Source organism: Brassica napus, chromosome A5, assembly GCF_020379485.1.
Source record: "Brassica napus cultivar Da-Ae chromosome A5, Da-Ae, whole genome shotgun sequence".
Taxonomy (NCBI): Eukaryota; Viridiplantae; Streptophyta; class Magnoliopsida; order Brassicales; family Brassicaceae; genus Brassica; species Brassica napus.
Window position 1 is genome coordinate 13478530 of NC_063438.1, and position 21406 is coordinate 13499935.

At 35.4% G+C, this 21406-nt stretch overlaps 1 protein-coding gene across 1 annotated transcript; it reads left to right on the top strand.

Annotated features, from left to right (window-relative positions):
- The first annotated feature begins 19463 nt into the window (after positions 1 to 19463).
- Positions 19464 to 19984, top strand: LOC106365488 (uncharacterized protein At4g04775-like). Its single transcript, XM_013804906.3, has 2 exons — positions 19464 to 19637; positions 19706 to 19984. The coding sequence occupies exons 1-2, from the start codon at positions 19464 to 19466 to the stop codon at positions 19982 to 19984; spliced, it is 453 nt and encodes a 150-aa protein (XP_013660360.1).
- Positions 19985 to 21406: the final 1422 nt, after the last annotated feature.

Genomic DNA, 21406 nt, shown 5'->3' on the forward strand with positions numbered 1-21406 from the left:
TCCCGAAACCCTAACCTCTGTATCTCGCTTTGCAGAGTCGCCGCTCAAAGTCCGAGGAAGAACAAGCCTTCCACAGTTCCGGTCCATGAGAAGAATCAACGCCGTCGGAGACAAAGCCTAGAACCCCATCGTCCTCGAACGGAGGCAACCACTATTGACCGACGAGACACCAAGACGCTGGATCTTTCTTAGGGAACCATCGCTCAAGGCCCACCCGACGCACAGAGACTGTTAGTATGCTCCGTCAGGTTGACCGGATTCCGAGAAGCAAGGGGGGGGGGGCATCTACGCAGTGGTGGTCATTGGGTTTGCGGCTACGAGGTGATGGAGAAGAGATAAGAGGTGGTGGTCATGGGGCTTGTGGCGAGGAGGCGACGGAGAAGCTGGTGAGGAGGCAGGCCCAAGAAGATTAGGTCTTGTATTAGGTCTAATTAAGATTAGGTTTAATTTTTACAAAATTTTGTTTAGTGTAAACCGATTATTATTTTATATCGAATGTAATTTTTATTGTTTAATAAAAACAAATTTTTATTTTTTATTTTGAGATAATTAACGGAAAATAAATAAATTTAAAATTAGTGATTTTAAAATAAATAACTATTTAAATAAATTAATTTTAATTTGAACAATAACAAAAAAACGCTATTTAAGAATTTTTAATTGCACATAAAAAAACGTTATAGTTTATCACAATATCATAGCAATGCCAAAAAGCCCTATCTAAAGTGACTGACCTATTATGACGGGCGATGATAAAGCGCTTGTAAAACCGCTATAAAATCTTTAGATAGCATTTTTCGGCCGCTAACAAAAGCCATTTTTCTTGTAGTGTCCATATCTCACCAGCCAACATATCAAAGCGGACATTGAATATTACGGAGCTCAGAAAACTGTTAAGGTTGGAGGAAACTGGCATGTTCCTGGAAACATACCTGACGGGTATGGTGTGGCGCACAATTAGCATAAGAAGAGTATATTTTGGAAGCTGCCTTATTGGAATGATCTTTTTTACGTCACAACTTTGATATGATGCATACAGAGAAGAACTTTTCTGACAACATCATGAATACAATATTGATCGTCCCTGAGAAGACAAAAGATAACAAGAAGTCAAGGATGGACTTACCAGATATTTTCTCAAGAAGTGAGTTACATATCAAGAGCAATGGAAACGTTCATTTTCCTGTCTTTCGGTTGTCATCAGAAGCCAAAACAACTTTGTTTGAATGAGTTGCATCAGAAGTTAAGTTCCCTGATGGTTATGTTTCTAATATGTCAAGATGTGTTGAACGAGGTCAAAAGTTCTCAGGAATGAAGAGTCATGTGTTTATGCAGCAACTACTTCAATTTGCTTTTGCCGAGCTCCTTCCAACAAATGTACAAGAAGCAATTTCAGGTCAATATAAATTTATAATTTATGTACATATATCCACCATCATTGTTATTGATTGGGTTACTTTTGCAATATCCAGCCATAGGAGCATTCTTCAGAGATCTTAGCACACGTACGTTCAAGGAAGAAGTAATCGAACAACTTCATGAGAACATTCCGATCATATTGTGCAATCTGGAGAAGATATTTCCACCATCAATTTTTTCACGTCATGGAGCATCTAGTTGTCCACCTCCCGTATGAAGCATTGCTTCGTGGACATGTTCACAACGGATGGATGTATCCGTATGAGCGTTCCATGAAACATTTGAAGGGGAAGCTAGAAATCTTGCAAAGGTCGAAGGTTTTATAGTTTTTGGGAGTTTGACAGCAGATACATCTAACTTCATATCATACAACTTTTCTCCAGCTGTTTATACGAGAAAAAGAGTTCCTAGAAGATATGATGATGGAGGAGTACCGACATCATATGCAGTTGATGATGTTCCTGACATTTTCTGTCAAATTGAACGGTTTGGTGGTAAACTGAAAGAAGTATGGTGGTCATGTAAAAAGGATAAGCATACTGCCCACACTTATATTTTTCTCAACTGCGAGGATATAGTAACCCATTCATTTGAAAGGTAAATATTCTTGTGAATGTTAATTATATGAAAAATGTTAATTATATATGCTATAATGCATTCATTTTATTTACAGCATGTTTGTATCTCAAGTTGAAGAAGCAATACCAGGAATATCCTCAACTAAGGTGGATGCACGGAAAGATAAGCACTTTGTCAAGTGGTTAAAAATGTTAATATATCATTCAAATATTAAAATGGTTTTGATACAGTAATATAATTTTAACGGTGATGCTTTTTGCAGGTTGAGTATGACGATCCATATTATTCCGTATGGTTTCACGATTTTGTCCAAGGTACGGTAGCAAAGGTCACCATAGCACCTATGTATTTCACACGAGGTTTTACCTTTCACACATACGAGTATGGGAAACATCGGGCAACAAGTAACTACAAAATATGTGTGAAAGACGAAACATACTTTTACGGGATCTTACATGAGATTATTGAAGTTGAATTTCCATGGCTATTGAAGCTAAAATGTGTCATCTTCAAATCTGAATGGTTCGCCCCGTTGTGAACCGAGGTGTTTGGGTTAACAAATTTGGTGTTGTGGATGTCAATTCTGGGAGAAGATACAACAAATTCGAGCATTTCATCCTAGCTTCTCAAGCCGAGCAACTTAGCTTCTTTTCGTACCCTCGCCTTTGAAGTTCTGGGATAAACTGGTTAGGTATTATAAAAATTACACCTCATGGATGAATTTCTGCTGGAGATGAACCACCTTTGCAAGAACAAGACGTTATCAATGAAGTTGATGTACCTGATCAACAACTTCATGAAATCCTTCTGATCGACCCGGAAAACCAACAATATGTAGATCTTCCTGAAGATGTGACAGATGAAGGACGTGAAGACGAGTTCGATGGAAGCGACGATGATCATTGTGCTGATTTTGATGAGAAAACAATTCAGAATGATGTAATATATGTAAAAAATGTTGTTTTTCTTTTTCATTTTCTCATTTTAATGTATGTGTATCAAATAGTTTTTTATCATTTAAATGTATGTGTAACATATGTTATTTTATATAATATGTATTTTTTTGGTTTTAAAAAATTAATTTGGAGTTTAGGGTTTAAGTTGGCTAAAGAGGAAGAAGATGTAAAGAAGAAGATGATATTATAAGATAAGTAACTTTGGGGTTTACGGATTTGGTTTTCGGGGGTTAGAGTCTACCCTCGTAAAGTCGTCGTAAAGGTTTCCTTGTGAATTTATCGTAAATATCCGACGTAAAGCCCTCATAAACGAGAAAAGACGGGCCTGGTAAATTCGTCGTAATTAAAAAAACGCGTGCCTGGTAAATTCGTCGTAAATGAAAAAATGCGAGCCTGGTAACTTGTCATAACTTTAAGATGACTTTACGAGGAATGCCTTTTCTTATATATAGGTGATGCCTCAGAACGAGCCTTTGCTCGTTCATTCCTCCCAAACTCCTCTAAGGTAACAACCTCTCCCTCTCCAATTTTTTTTATATTGTTTAGTTTTAGGTGGTTAGTGTAGGTAATTAGTTTAGGTGGTTAGTATAGGTAATTAGTTTAGGTGATTAGTTAGGTATCGGGAAAATACTTTTTAATTACGTAGTTGTTGATAAAACTAATTCTAATTCTTTTTCTTTTTGAAATTTAGATGGGTCCTAGAAGAAAGCCAGCAGCACCTACTTACTCTCATATGTTTACTGATGGTGTCGGGACATCTTCTTCCAGTCCATCATCTTCCGAGGCAGTTCTGGACTCTAAGACATCCCAGAGAGTTTCTTGTAGTCCTCCCCCTCCTGCACCTCAGATGCTTCCACCTCCTCCTCCAGCCGTTGCACCTCAGCCGGTCGCAGCAGGTGCAGTTCATCTAGATTTGCGTGTGCCTCCATCTGCCCCATACGCGAGATATACAGTAGAGGATTTGCTCACCCAGCCTGGACGAGAGGGTTTGGATGTTCTGGATCCCGATAGACCACCGGGAACTTATTGGTAACTTATTATTTTTAAGTACATTAAAATTTAAATTATTTTCATTTTTAGCAATTTGGTTCTCTTTTCAGGTTTGGGGCCAACAACCGTGTTGGCCGAAGCGTGTCGGAGACGATCAAGGGCTACTATGACGGAGCCTATCCGAATTGGAGCAAGACTCCAGAGCACGTTAAGACGACTTGGTTTAAATGCTTTGCGGTAATTTTTTTTTCTTTACACATCTCATTAAATATTTATTTAATTTTAATTTTTTCAAATTTTGTTTGTTTCAGCAAAGGTGGCACTGGTCCTTGGGAATCACCGAGAGGGTGAAGAGGGAATTCGTTGCAAAGGCAAAGACCCGCCTTTGCAGCTCGGATTGGAAAGACAAGTGATAGATTTACGGCTATGACGGAAAGCCCACCGAGCTCACGAAGGATGTATGGGATAATCTCATCGCCTTTTGGAAGCTACCCAGTTCGATCCGTAAGGCCAACTCGTGCTCCGCTTCCCGAAGAACGAAGGACAAAGATGGTCATTTTCCCATGGTTCACAGAACCGGACAAAAGCCTCACATCGGAATCCGTCTAGAAGCTGTAAGTTTGTTTTTATTATTTATTTTCTATTTTTTAATTAATTATCATTTTCATATCTAATTTTATTTAATTTTTTGTTTGTAGTATGAGAATACAAGACTCTTACCATCTCTGTCTGATCTATTCAAGCTGACTCACGCCACATCAGACGGGAATTTTGTGGATCCTGCATCAGAGAAACTCTTCAACGCAGTGGCTGCTCGGGTTGAAGAGCGAGAGACACAATTAACCCAGAAGTCTGCTGATGGATTACCCGTCAACTTACCACCGAAGAGGTCGACAGGATCTTTGAAAAGGTAAAACTTTAAAAACAAATTTAAATAAATTTAACTATTTAATATAATTTAACTATATTAATATGTTTTTATAGGTGGCTCCAAGAAAGAAGAGACAGACAGTGGGCAGAGGCCCTGTTAATGAAGTTGCAAAGGCAACTTCTTCATACGCTTCGAGACGGGATGAAGAGAATACAGAGAGCACTAAATGAGAGATGAGCAGCTCTCGGGGTGCCAACACGGAATCCCGAAGATGCCGATCCAGACCGTTCTCACCCGAGCACCGCCACTGACTACTTCGATTTGTATTATGAATTTAAATATTATGTTATGAATTTTAAATAGTTTTAGAAAATATGTTTTGATTTTCATATTTTGTTTTATATTTAAAATTTTAAAATTTCGAATATTGAATAATATTGTACTTTTAATTTAAAATGGTAAGAAACAATGTAAATTCGTTGTCAACTTTACAAGGAATTTACAACGAAATACTCGTAAGGTCGTCGTAACGTTTACGTGGAGCTTACACTGGCGGAGTTGTAAAATCTTCTTAAATGTTACATGGAGTTTACATCGAAATAATACAAGTACTTTACAATGAAATGTTATGTCCCGTTTACGACGAAATGTTTCCTTCCGTTTTACGAGCACTACAAGAAAACTCAAGCTTAACGAAGAAAATTAACGAGGAAAATCAAACCTCGTAAATTTACGTCAACTTTACAAGGAACGTACGTGAAAAATAGTATCATCGTTATTTCCTCGTAAAATAACGAAAAAAGAAATTCGTCGTAAAGTCGATGTAACGTGACGTGTCATTTACGAAGAAATACTTTTTCCTCGTAAATACGACGTAAACTTTGAGTGTAATTTACGAGGAAATAATTTACGTGTATTTAACGAAGAAAATTTGAATCCACCAACTTTGTAGGTGTTACACGTTTTTTTGTTGGCACCTAATTAATTTTCGTTGTAAATTCATAGGAAAATTACAACTTACAGATTTGAAATTTCCTATAAATATGGATGTTTGAACATCATTTTAAACACAACAACAAAAACCGTAAAAGAAAAAAATGGCTGGCTCCGGAACTATTTACGAGTTGCGGAAGTGGATGTATATGCACAGAGATGCTAACGGGAGAGTGACGAAAGAATACCTTGCGGGGCTGGAGACATTTATGCATCAAGCAGATACAACACCGCCCGCCCAAGAAAGTGGTAAGATGTTCTGTCTTTGTCGGAAATGCAACCATTCGAAACTGGCAAACCGTGAAAATGTTTGGAAGCATTTAATAAATAGAGGTTTCACGCCAAATTACTATATATGGTTTCAACATGGAGAAGGTTTTAATTATGATCAGAATGAAGCTAGTAGTAGTAATAGCAATTTTCAGGAAGAACCGGTTGATCATCATTTGCATAATGAACATAGTTACCATCAGGAGGAGATGGTAGATTATGATAGGGTTCATGATATGGTAGCTGATGCATTCGTAGCCATGATGAAGATGAAGAACCTAATATAGATGCAAAATTTTTTTACGAAATGTTAAACGCGGCGAATCAACCACTTTACAGTTGTTTTAGAGAAGGTCTCTCTAAATTGTCGTTGGCTGCTAGAATAATGAATATTAAAACTGATCACAATCTACCTGAAAGTTGCATGAACGAATGGTCGGACTTGTTTAAAGAGTATTTGCCGGAAGACAATGTGTCTGTTGATTCTTATTATGAGATTCAGAAACTGGCTTATAGTCTTGGGTTGCCTTCGGAGATGATAGATGTTTGCATCGACAACTGCATGATCTATTGGAGAGATGATGAGAAGCTAGAAGAATGTCGATTCTGCAAGAAGCCACGATTCAAGCCGCAAGGACGGGGACGTAATAGGGCACCATACCAAAGGATGTGGTACCTACCAATTACAGACAGATAGAAAATATTGTATCAATCAGAGCAGACTGCTGAGAAGATGAGATGGCATGCCGAGCATACTCAGACGGATGGTGAGATGACTCATCCATCAGATGCAAGAGCCTGGAAACATTTCAACAAAGTATATCCGGATTTTGCTAGCAATAGCCGCAATGTGTATCTCGGACTATGCACAGATGAATTTAGTCCGTTTGGAATGTCAGGGAGACAATATTCATTGTGGCCAGTCTTTCTTACACCATACAATCTGCCACCGGAGATGTGCATGCAACGGGAGTTGCTATTCTTGACCATATTAATACCTGTTCCGAACCATCTAAAAAGGTCCCTGGATGTTTTCTTACAACCACTGATAAAAAAGTTGAAGAATTTGTGGTCAACAGGGGTGAGGACTTATGATTGTTCAATGAAGACGAATTTTACGATGCGAGCGATGCTTTTGTGGACCATAAGTGATTTTCATGCCTATGGGATGTTGTCTGGATGGACTACGCATGGGAGATTAGATTGTCTATATTGTAATGGAACGACAGATGCGTTTCAACTGAAGAATGATAGGAAGACAAGTTGGTTTGATTGTCACCGTCGGTTTCTTCCCATTGGCCATCCTTACCGAAGAAACAAGAATTTGTTTAGGCACAAAAGGGTTGTGAGAGACACTCCTCCTCCATATCTAACTGGAAAACAAATTGAAGCGCAAATCGACTACAATGGAGCTAACGAAACAGTTCGTTGGGGTGGTAATTGGCATGTCCCTCGTAATATGTCTGATTCTTACGGTATTCATCACAAGTGGCACAAGAAGAGTATATTTTGGGAGTTGCCATTTTGAAAGAATCTTCTTCTACGCCACAACTTCGATGTGATGCATATAGAGTAGAATTTATTTGAGAACATCATGAATACAATATTGAATGTCCCAGGGAAGACAAAAGACAACATAAAATCGAGGTTGGACTTGCCGGATATTTGTTCAAGAAGCGAGTTACATATTAAAAGCAATGGACAAGTTCCCGTTCCGATATTCATATTGTCTTCAGAAAAAAAGTCGGTGTTGTTCAACTGGGTGGCATGAGAAGTGAAGTTCCCCGATGGGTATGTTTCGAATCTCTTTAGATGTGTTGAAAAGGGTCAAAAATTCTCCGGGCTGAAGAGTCATGATTGTCATGTCTTTATGCAAAGACTACTGCCCTTTGCATTTGCGGAGCTAATTCCAACAAACGTACATGAAGCACTTGCAGGTACGTAGTGTATTATATCACAATAATTTTATAACAGTCTAATTTGTAAAATAATATATGACTAACAATGTGTTTAATTGTTTTTGGAATATAAAAGGCATTGGAGCATTTTTCAGGGATATGAGCACACGCACTCTTAAAGAAGAAGTTGTGGAACAGCTTCAGGAGAACATTTCCATCTTATTGTGAAACCTGGAGAAGATATTTCCTCCCGGTTTTTTTGACGTCATGGAGCATCTAGCTGTCCACCTTCCATATGAGGCATTGCTTCGTGGACCTGTACATTACGGATGGATGTATCAGTATGAGCGAGCCATGAAATATATGAAGGGAAAAGCAAAGAACCTCGCCAAAGTTGAAGGTTCTATAATTGCTGGAATTTTGACGGAAGAAGTTTCTCACTTCACATCGTACTACTTTGCGTCAGAAGTACGTACCCGGAGAAGAGCTCCAAGAAGATATGATGATGGTGGTGTTGCGCCAACATATGCAGTTGCTGGTGTTCCAGACATCTTTAGCCAGATTGGGCGACTCGGTGGGAAGTCTAAAGAGGTTTGGTGGTCGAGTGAACAAGACGCTCATAGTGCACACACTTATATTCTACTCAATTACGAGGATCCATTGATGCATTATTTTGAAAGGTAACATATATATGGACACTTCGAAACACATCTAATTAAGTATAATAAGTTATATTAATTGAGAGAGATTCCTTCCTATAAAATGTGATTTTACAGCCTATTTGTTTCTCAAGTCGAAGAAACATTTTCTGGTATATCCACAAGTGACGTAGACAAAAGGAAAGATCAACACTTCATTAAGTGGTTGCGAAATCAGGTATTAACTCAAACTCTTTTTTCATACATGATCGGTATTTCAACATTCTCTTTACTTTTGCAGGTTGATTATGACGACGATGAAGATTATCCTAAGTGGTTACACGAAGTAATTCAATCTCCACTTGTAAAGGTCACCACATCACAGATGTATTTCCCGCGAGGCTATACTTTTCACACATATGAGTATGGTAGACCGCGGGCGACCAGTAACTATGGAATATGTGTGAAAGGGGAAACAGATTTCTACGGGATCTTGACGGAGATTATTGAAGTCGAATTTCCAGGGATACTGAAGCTGAAATGCGTCCTCTTCAAATGTGAATGGTTCGACCCCGTCGTCAACAGAGGTGTTCGGTCAAACAAATTCAGTGTAGTTGATGTCAACGGTGGACGACGGTACAACAAATTCGAGCCTTTCATCTTAGCTTCACAAGCAGACCAAGTTAGCTTCCTTCCATACCCTCGGATGAGAGATTCGGGTATAAATTGGTTAGCAGTGATCAAAGTTACACCTCGAGGACGAATCATCAGTGGAGAAGAACCACCACTGCAAGAAGAACAGATAAATGAAGTCGAGGAACCTGAACAAGAAATTGATGACATCCTTCTCATTGATCCGCATAATCACGAGTACGAAGATCTTACCGATGATGCCACAGACGAAGCTGTTGAAGACGAGTTTAATGAAAATGATGATATTTCTAGTGAGGACGAAAATGTCGATGTATCCGATTGATGTATTTGATTTTGTGTAGTTTGTTTTATGAATAAGGTAATGTGAGAGTTTGTTTTATGAATAAGGTAATATTATGGGAGTTTGTTTTGTGAATAAGAAAATGTGGGAGTTTTGTTTTATGAATAAGTAAATGTGGGAATTGTGGTTTGGAATGGAAATAAAGATGGGGTTTGGAATATATGAAGTAGAAGATAAGAAATTGTGGTTTGGAATGAAAATAAAGATAGGGTTTAGAATATATGAAGTAGAAAATAAGGAATATGGGGTTTGGGATTTCGGATTTTAGGGATTTAAACGTAATACTCGTTAATTCCTCGTAAGTTGACGTCGAACTTACGCCGCAGTCCTCGTTTATTCCACGTAGACAGAATCGTCGTAAAGGACTCATTGGCTAATGTGAAAATAACGACGAAATTAAAAAAATAAAGAAAGCGAAACCCCGTTAATTCCACGTAGACAGAATCGTCGTAAAGGACTCGTTGGCTAACGTGGAAATAACGACAAAATTAAAGCAAATAAAGAAAGCGAAACCCGTTAACTCCACGTAGGAGAGAATCGTCGTAAACACCCCGTAAAGTAAATGAAGAACGCGGCACTCTTTAATTCCACGTAGGACGGAATCGTCGTAAACACCTCGTAACATATATCGTCGTAAACACCTCGTAGTGTAAAAACTAGAAAAAAAAAGAAAAAGAAGAGAGATACCAGATTTACATGTGGCAAGATTTCCAGCAATTATAATACTTAAGTCTCGCCCACATAAATTCCAATATCTTCTTCTCTTCCTTTTTTTTCTCAAATGTTTATAATTTGAATAGGAATTGATTTGGGAGTATGATGTGAGATAGATAGGGTGTGATTTGGGAGTTTGTGTGTGAGTTGGGAAGGAGAGTTACGGGTATATTTATAGGGAAGCTTTCCTCGGTAATTCCACGTAAGCTAAATCGTCGTAACTTCCTCGTATCTAAAAAGAGGGGCCTTTGTAATTCCTCGTACAATAAAATGCGGGCCTTTGTAATCTGTCGCTGTTTCGTCGTAAAAAAAAACACGGGCCTCTGTAATTCATCGTAAACTTACGAGGTATTTGCGACGGTATGTAATCTTATATATACCCCCGAGCGCTCACTCTTTCTTTCCTCTCTATTTCCTCTCCACTTCCTCTCCATTTCCTCCCTGTTTCGTTGCAATGGTAAGTCTCTCTAATTCCTCTCTAATTTAGTTAGTTCATGTTAGATTAGGTGGTTAGTATAGGAAATTTAGATAGGTTTACGGATCTTATGTTATTTAGTGTTGATTAGGTGGATAATGTTGAGAAATATACTGTTGACGAAAATTTAAAAAATTAAATTTCTTTCTGAGGTTCGAAAAGGTAGACTTACTGCCCATTACAGAAAGATGTTCGGTGAGCCGGGTGGTCGTTTAGACCCGTCGTCTTCTTCAGCTCCCAGTTCTTCGGGTCAGGAGACTGTCCCCGAGACTCACTACATTCAGAGAGTCTTTGGGTCTCCTTCTTCTAGTGCACCATCGGTTCCTCATGTGCCTCCCCCGATGGCTCCTCCTCCTGTGCCTCCTCCGATGGCACCTCTGATGCCCGCCGAGATTCATCCCGATTTGATGGTGCCTCCGAGTGCTCCTTACTCGCAGGACATTCTCCGTCTGCCAGACATAGAAGGTTTACCAGTCATCGACCCTGACCGACCGGACGGAACTTTGTGGTATGTTTTATTATTTTTTTTATTCGGTTTAAATTCTTTTATAACTTTAAAAAATAATTTATATTTTAAATTTGTATTTTCAGGTTTGGGATTGACGGATGTCTTGCATCGGACGTAACCGACACGATGAAAGGATACTTCTCCATGGCACATCCGAACTGGAGTAAGACGCCTCACTACGTCAGAAAGACGTGGTTCAAAATTTATGCTGTAAGTTTCTATTAATTAATTATATATCTTTATATTTTTTCATGATTTATATATATATTTCTTTCTGAAAAACTAATTATAAATTATTTTTTCCAACAGCAAAAATATAATTGAACCTTTGGGATCACTGAGAGGGTGAGGAAGAAGTTTATCGCGAAGGCGAAAGTTCACTTGTTGGACATTGTCTCCAACTGGAAGGGTGACTGGATCGTGAAGGGGTATGAGCGTGGCAAACCCGCTGAGCTCACCACAGATGTCTCGGATGGCCGCATCCGATATTAGCGTCTTCCTGATTCCATTAGAGTCGCCCAGTCTTGCTCTAACTCCCGTAACACAGTCGATGAGCACGGGAACGGGCCGATGCTTCACACTAAGGGCCAAAAACCCCACGCCGGTGTCCGTTTGGAAATGGTAATTAAATATTTAATTAAATTAAAATTTTAATATATTTTTATATATATTCTAACAACTTTCTTAAATGTTTTTTAGGCCAAACAGACAGGAGAACTCCCGTCTCTTATGGAACTTTACGAGAGGACCCACAAGAACAAGGCGGGCCGATTTATAGATGGCAAGTCCGAGCAAATCTACAAAGATTTGGCTGCTCGGGTTGAAGAACGCCAGACCCAGCTGACCCAGCAGTCCACCGATGGATTACCCGTCACCTTATCCACACCTGAAGTGGATAAGATTTACGAGGAGGTAAATTTTTTAAAATTTTAATTTTTTTTATTATTCATTTAATTTAACTTTAAATTTTTACTAACAAAATTTATTTTTGTTTTAAGGTTGTCCCAAAAAAAAAGGGACGGACGTTGGGGATTGGTTCCGTCAACGATGTTCCGAGAGCGACATCGTCTTATGGTCAGCGACGGGATGATGAAGTCTCTCAGCTGCGTAGGGAGTCCGATGAGCTGCGTAGAGAGTCTGCTGAGCTGCGTCACGAGTTGAGCTCGACGCGATCTCGTATGGGTGGACTCGAGGGCTTCTTGGACGTTGTAGCGGCCACAAATCCGGAATGGGAGACCTTGTTGAAGACCATGCGACAACGAAATCCTATTCCAGGCGAGTCAACATCCGACGACACACATGCCGAGGCAGATGTAACGGCGAGGAGTGATGAATTCTACCGGGTGATGAACGACTCTTAGTTCTTTTTAATTTCGGTTCTTGTATTATGAATTCAAAACTTATTTATATATAAAATATTTTAGTTTTGATTTTTTTAGAATTTTAATTTTATTAATAATTTAAATTATTTTTTTAATTATAATTTTTTTTTATTTCTGTAAAATAACGAAACGAAGTAAATTCGTAGCTAATTTTGCGACTTCTGTACGTGGAAGCTTAACGAAGTTTTTACGAGGAAAAGTTTACAAGGAAATGACGTGAAAAGTTCACGTGGTCTTTACGAGGAAACCTATCAAGGTATTTACGTTTACTTTCGAGTTATTTACGTGGGTTTTACGAGGAACGCGTTTCGAGGTATTTACGAGGAAGTTTAGCGACGTCCTTACGTGGAATCTTTCCGTGGTCTTTACGACGAAGTGCTTTTCTTCGTTTTTACGACGAAATTATTTCTTCGCTATGTTACGACGAATTAGCGAGGAAATATGCTTTACGACAAAACGTTTAACGACGAAACGGGTTTCCTCGGTAATTCCTCGTAAACTTGCTTTTACGACGAATTCACGAGGAAACGCGCCCTCGTAAATCTTTAGTTTTCTTGTAGTGGAGGAATGCTGTCCTCGTAAACTTTACGAGGTGTTTACGACGAAACCTCCGTTATGACAGATGTTTAACAAGGAAACATGTTTCGACGTTAATTCGTCGTAAGACCCGTTTACGACAAATTTACAAGGAATATTACCCTCGTAAAAAAATTATTTTCTTGTAGTGAAATATTTATCGGAGTCTTTGTTGAGTTTACAAAATAAAGGCAAAAGAAAGTCCACATTTACTAATTAATTGAAGATATCCACTTACAACATATAAAGTTGATTTTTATATTAAGTTCTAAATTAAATTGTCAAAAACTTTCACAACATAATTTTTTTCTTACTTTCAAATAAACAAATATTTTATCTAAATTTAGAGAAATGCTTTCTCTTTATCTAAAACATAATCAAATACTTTATTTGCAAAATAGTTTTTAATTTTTAATTTTCATAATTATAAATGAAACTATTAAATTATTATTTATTGCCTAATTTAAAGTCCATTTTTATTTAAAGAATGATACCTTACATGTAAAAGTTTTTAAAATTATAACTAAAAATTTATAAATTAAAATTTTGAAAATATTTGCTTAATGTTTGTACATCTTTACACAACAACTGATTTTGAGCCTAAAATCCACCCAGTTGTGTTTTTGAAATGATTTTTAGTGGGTTTTGTATAAATATTAATTATAATATTTAAATTATTTTCAAATAAAATAAATAAATTTTTATTATATATATCATATAAATAGTAATTGTTCTTCATATATTTCTTAATAATTGGTTTTTGATACGTCAAAGAGTAAACAACTTCTTATTTTGGTTAATTGCTTTCAAATCTATATAATTCATTAAAATATTACTCAAATGAAATAGAAGGAAGAATAACCTTTTGATTTTTTACACTCCAAGTTTGCAAAATAAGTGTCGAGTCTTTGTCGAATTTGAAAATGAAATACACAAGAAATTTCATGTTTACTACTTAATCTTACATAGTCTCTACTACTGATGAATTAAAATAATTATTTTAATTTAATTGTTAAGGTACAACTGGTAACAAACAAATAAAATTTTAATAAATACTTATAATGTGTAATACTAAAATTACACTTATAAGTTATATGAAGTTGTACTTATACAAAAAGGCAGTAATTGTATAAGTACGAGATAATTATACCAGGTTGTACTTGTGTAATGGTAGAATTTGGAAAAATTTACTCTGAGAGAGATATTGTAAGTTTTCAATTACTCTAAAAGACACATCGTACATATAAGACACTTTCTCTTAGCAAATTTACCAATATAACCTTTAGCTAATAGGTAAAACTGATTTGCTTTTTGTCTTTCTAAAACAAATAAACAAAAAAAAATTTCAAAAAAAAATTGAAACAAATTCATAACATTATCTCTCCAAAATCCCTAAATTGAGAAAAGTCTCACAAAGCAAACCCTAACCCCTTTCTGCCTTTCGACATCTTCTCGATCTATAAATCACTCAGACATGAGAGGTTAGAGAAATTGACTATAATCCCACATCTTCTCGAATCCACATCATCTCAATCTGAAATTGACCCTAATCCCCTTTTCATCTGTCGACATCTCTCGATATCTACCGCCGCCTATTCTTTGTTGCCGTTTGTTTTGCAGATAATCTCCGACATGGATGCTGACATATCTCTGTGATGGAGATGAACACTGATGAAGTTCTGCGCAGCCTCTGTCATCGACGCAGTGCCGCGTACGAGAAGTGAGATTCCTAGATGAACCGCAAAGGGACACGACAAAGACTTATGTTGTCGACACCGTAGTTTCAGTGGCGAGTATCTTGGGAGAGGGAGGAAGAACCAGTGTTGCGGATGTGACTGTTGTGGACAGAGGATGTGTGGGTGTGATTGATGTGGACGACAGTTGCGTGGATGTGGTGGTTGTGGACATGAGAGCTGGGGGGTCAAGTGCGATGTGGTCAGATAAAAGGTAATCAGGTGAGATATGGATAAAAATGAAGATCCCGCTTGCGTCTTCCATGCTATGTGTTAGTTTCAATGGAGAGTGTGGAGATGTGTGAGGTGTGGATGTGACTGCTGTAGACAGAGGATGTGTGGATATGAACGGTGAAGACGGCAATTGTGTGGATGTGGTGGCTGTGGACATGAGAGTTGGGGGGGTGGGGTCAAGTGCACAGTGTTCAGATAAGAGGTGGTCAGTTGAGATATGGATAACAGTGAAGATCCTGCTTGCGTCTTCTATGCTCTGGGTATTTACAAAATTCATATAAGATGATAGTTTCTGCACTTTGTAAACCTTGGTGTTTTTCTTGCATTATACAATAAATTTTTTTGTTCGAATACTTTTTGTATAGAAACCAGAAGAAAGACTAATAGTATAAAAGTTAAAACCGTTAAACTAAATTAACAAAACTTCAAACCCAGAATTTCACTCGTTAGATTTTTTAGTTTAACCATTTATCATTTATTGTAACTAAACTCAAAATTTTACATTTCTTATAACGTATATTTACTTATTATTTATTTTTTCTTATATTGTTGGACAATTGTCTCAAATAGGTCTGGGCATTCGGGGTCCCAATCGGGTTTTGGTTTAGTCCAATCGGGTTTTGGTTTTTCGGGTTTATCAAAATCAGCTCCATTCGGGTTATATGAAAATTCGGTTCGGGACCGGTTCGGGTTCTATCGGGTTCGGGTCGGGTTTAGTAAATCTTCAAAGAACCGGTACAACCCAATTTACTTTCGGGTTCGGGTCCCAATCGGTTCTTCGGTTTAAATGTACCTGATTTATATCTACTTGTAACCAAAAAGTAACTAAAATCGGTTCTTCGGTTTTAAAATACTTGATTTCTACCTATTTTGTAACCAAAACATAAATAAATTCGGTTCAAAAAAAAAAAGGAACATCAAATGTAATCATTCAAAATCAAGTGAAAGGTAAACATAGTTATTGATCGAAAGAAAACCAAATAAATGAAAGCATGAAACGAAAATCAAGTTCTCATGAAATGAAAAACATTATTCAATGTAAAATAAAACTCAAATCTAAAATCTTCAACCTTCAACCGCCACCTTCAACCATCAATCTTCATATAATAGATAATTATTTTAGATGTTCAATATATTTTGAATACATATTAAAAATTGAGATCATGTTTGGTACAAGTTCTTTTTGGAAATTTTGGATGTTTAAGGTTCTATCGGGTATAAATTTAGGTTTGGCTTCAGTTCGGATAATACCCATAACCCAAAATACCATAAAACAAGATCCATTCGGTTTTTATGTCAGGTTCGGATCGGTTCAGATTCATTTTTATCGGATCGGATTCAGTTCGGGTTTTTGAGTTCGGTTTATTTGCCCAGCCCTAATCTCAAATAACCATTTTTTTGTCAAAAATAGTTTTCAATAAAGAAAATGACAAAAATATCCCCTTTTATTTTAAAAAATTTATTATGTAGTTGATGACAAAAAAAAATATTATTATTATTTTTTAAAATTTGAAACCATATCTTCAAAACGTCATCCCTTAACTCTAAACCCTAAGTCTAGATTAGTTAACCCTAGGATATAAATGTATTTTTTTACTTTTTAATAAAACTTGTTTTGGTTATTTTCTCATTAAGAGCTATTTTTGTGACAAAAACTTAAAAATGGCTATCCTAGAGAATTTCTCCATATTATATATTTATTTATTCTAATTTTCTTGTTTTTATATCAAACGGTAACATTACGATAGATGTTTAATGTAATATTTATATTTCTTATATTGTACATGTGCTTATTATATATTTAAATATATTTTTTCCATTTAACTATACATTTTTCAGATAAATGTTTAATTTAGTTTTTCCAACTTTATATTGTATATTTACTTACTGTTTAACTTTTCTTATTTTGTATATTTACATATTCTAAATTTCTTGTTTTATATCAATGATAATATTATGATATCTATATATTTAAAGTAATATTTTTGTTTCTTATATACTATATTTACTTATTATTATTTTTTCTTATATTTTATATTTACTTATCATAATATGTAATATTTCTATTTCTTATATTGTATATTTACTTAAATGTAATATTTATATTTCTTATATTATATATTTACTTATTATTTATTTTACTGTACGTTTTTCAGATGTTTAATGTAGTTTTTATATTTCTTCTATTGTATATTTACTTATTATTTATTTTTATTCTAAAATTGTGATATATGTATAATGTAATATTTTTATTTCTTATACTCTATATTTACTTATTATTTATTTTACTATACATTTTCAAATTGATGTTTAATTTAGTTTTTCCAGTTCTACTATTGTTCATTTACTTATTGTGTATTTTTTTATATTGCATATTTACATATTCTAATATTATGATATATTATTAATATAATATTTTATTTTTTATATTGTATTTTCACTTATTATTTATTTTTCTTTACATTTTTTCATAGAGATGTTTAATTTAGTTATTTTTTTCATTTCTTAATTGTATTTTACCTATTAATTATTATTTTTTCTTATATTGGGTATTTACTTATATACCCATGATAATATTACGATATATATTTAATGTAATATTTTTATTTCTTATATACTATATTTACTTATTATTTATTTTTCCTATATTTTATATATAATTATACGATAAATTTTTAATATAATATTTCTTACATTGTGTATTTAGTTATTATTTATTTTACCATACATTTTTCAAATAGATGCTTAATTTACTTTTTTCAATTATTAATTGTATATTTATTTATTATAATTCTCTTGCCTTTATATCAAATGATAGTACTATGATAGATGTGTAATGTAATATTTCTATTTCTTATTATTTTTTTCCATATATTATATTGTATATATAATTATTCTAATTTTTTCCATTTATATCAAATAGTAATACTACAATAAATGTTTAATGTAATATTTATATTTTTATATTGTATATTTATTTATTATTTATTTTATATTATATTTTTCAAATAAATGTTTAATATAAATTTTCTATTTCTTATATTGTATATTTACTTATTATTTATTTTTTGCTTATACGTATATTTACTTTTCATTATTTTTTATTTTCTGGTAATAATGCCACGTGGCTTCTTTTAGGAAAAAAAATTTTCGCTGATGTGGATGCTCTATGGAGCCTCAAAAAAGTTCTTTTTATTAATAGAGATTTCACCATCAATACAATTTTTATATAAAAAAGTTCGTAGTGTATTCCGTTTCTTTGTCAACTTGTAGGTAGTGTATTCAATTTGATTTCTAAAAAGTTTTTGATGATTTTAAATGAATTAAATAATTAATATGATTTTAATTAAATGAATTGAATAGTTTAATTTAATTTTAGTTGAACGAAAAGTTTCTATCTAAAATCATAAAATTTCTATTTTGTAAGAGAAACTTCAGAAAACACTTTAAAATCACTACAAATCTCTTAAAATTTACAAGTTAAAATACTCTTAATAATAATGGATTTTAAAAGATTTTATAAAATAATAATTTCAATTATACCGAATTTTAAATATTAATAATTAATGTTAAATAATAATTTTTCATTTCAATACAAATTAACTAAGAACTTCTAATTGAGACCATACTTTATCAAATTTAATTACCTATAACACATGAAAGTAAATCAGACTTTTGAAGTAATAAATTTGAAATATATTATTGGACTTACAAATAATGATAAACAAAAATATTGGATATTGGACTACAATAATCATAAACTAGTAAAACAGATTTGTAAAAGTAAAAAAAGTTTTCAATTGAGTAATTTAAATGGAATTTGCAAAAAAAAAAAAGAAAACTAATAGGGAAAATAAAAGGGAAGACGACGTATTTCCACACCAGAACTTTGATATAGTAACAAATGTACACAATCTTTCAACCTCGTCCTAATTGCACACGTTATAACTATCACAACCATTTTCCACACACGATAATAGTTTGAAACCCGTTTCCACACAAACCAAAATTTGGCTTGGTTTTAATGGTTTATGGTACTAACCGATAGTAAACCAGTTCGTATCGGTTGATATTGGTATAATCCGACCCAAACAAAGATCCGACTAAGGTTCGATTTAAACCCAACCCGAACTCGTTTTAAAAACCCCAAAATCGATTTCATCTCTTAGAACCCTAAAATTGAAAAATTCAGAGCAAAGATTCAGAGCAGAGACATAGATAAACCTAGAAAGTATGAGTAATGAATCTGGAAATTCGAGTGGAGTCTCTAGCGGTCGAGCAAGAGGTCGTGTTGTTGGTGTGCCGAAGAGATGTTGGTGTGGAGAATTAGTTATCCCCTTGATGTCGAAGTCAACAGCAAATCCTAACAGGAGATACTTTCAGTGTGCTTTTGCAGTGGAGAAAAAGGTTAGTTTCTTTGTATAAATGCCATTCTTCAAAATGTGAGATTGAATTGAATTTTGTATGTTCTGTAGCTGAGTAATGATAATCACGCTTATAAATGGGTTGATGAGGCGTTGTCGGATGAGGTTGAAGCATTGTCATTTAGGATAGGGAGAATGGAACAGACAATTCTTGCTGAGCGTGTGGAAGAAGAGAGGAAGAAATTTGAAGAGTTTGAATTGAAGTTAGAAACCGATATTTGTGCAAGAATGGAAGATGTTGTGAGTGAAGCCAAATGCGAAGTCAAGAAAGCGCCGGTGCTTGTCTTTTTAGGATGTTTGATCATGGTTACATTGTCTAAGGTGATATAGCTTGTCTCTGTTTGTCCAAGCTATAGGTCCCCACTGTCTCAGTTTGTCCAAGATCTCTCCACTGTCTCAGTTTGTTATGTTTAAGATGATGATGATGTTTGTATTATTAAGTGTCTGTTTGTTTAAGAAGATGATTCAAAGTATGTTATTTAAGATGTTTCAGTTGTTTTAAAAGGTGAGAATCATTGATTTTAAAATCACACATAAGAAACAATCAAATGCATTAAAATATCATACATTGAGTCTAAAGCCGAGAAACAAGGTCCTAGAACCTAAAAAAAGCACCTAAAATAAGAGTTATAAGCCATTAAAGTAGTCCAAAGACCCGAGAAACAAGGTGTTAAAACGTGAAAAAGGAATCTAAAGCCGCGAAACAAGGTCCTAGAACCTCAAAAAAGCACCTAAAGCCGACAAAGAAGGTCATTAAACAACCAAAACAGCCAACACTTCTTCACATCCATCTTCTCTTCGTCACATTTTTACTTCTCAAGCTGAGTGGGTTGAGTAGAAACACCTTGAGAGGCTTCAGGCTGAGAAGATTCACCACTCACAAAAGGCTGAAAATGCATCACAATAACACATCAGTCATCACACATCATATACAAAAAAATCGAGAATACAAAGAAACAAACCTTTTTCGGATTCTTCTTATGGAACCTGGAGTTATAATTAGGAGCACCACATATCCCACAGTGCATGATCCGCTTCAAGAACTTCTCTTTCTTCTTCGATGGTGATTCATTGACTCCTCTCTTTCTCTTTTTATCCGCTTTAGTCACCTTCTTACGGCCTGGTTGATCTGGAATCTCAGGTTCAATTATAGATGGTTCCGGTCCTACAGGCCAGAACTTCGCTCCACGCAATGGCACAATCCCTTCAGCATATGTACGCCTCCATGTACTTGTCCGGAACCAGTGAACAACATAGTCTTGAGCCTCTAAACCTTTCGACAACATAACTCCATAGGCGTGTTCACAAGGAATCCCTGTAATCTCCCATCTCCTGCAACTACAAGTTCTATTTTCCAAGTTCACCCTATGTTGACAGCCATTAGTAATAGCTCCAAACGTCTGGTTGGTAGACGGTTTAACCGTGCATAAAGAGGCTTTCTCATGCAAAGTCTCGAGCATCTCAGTGACATACGGTGTGCAAATCCCTTCGTGGCTGCTACAAATAACATCACTTCTCGCTATACGAACCATCGCCAAGCGAGCTATTGTCTCCAACATAGGCACAAAGGGCTTGTCTTGGGCTTTGCCTATGGAGTTGTTGAAAGACTCAGTGGAGTTGTTCTCGACGTATTCACAGTAAGGTCCAAGCTTGTGGAAGGCTCTACACCACTTCTCTGGCTTCGTCTTCATAACGTCATCATAAACCTCTTGATCATACCGCTCAATCTCTAAGAGATTTGCTTTGTAATCA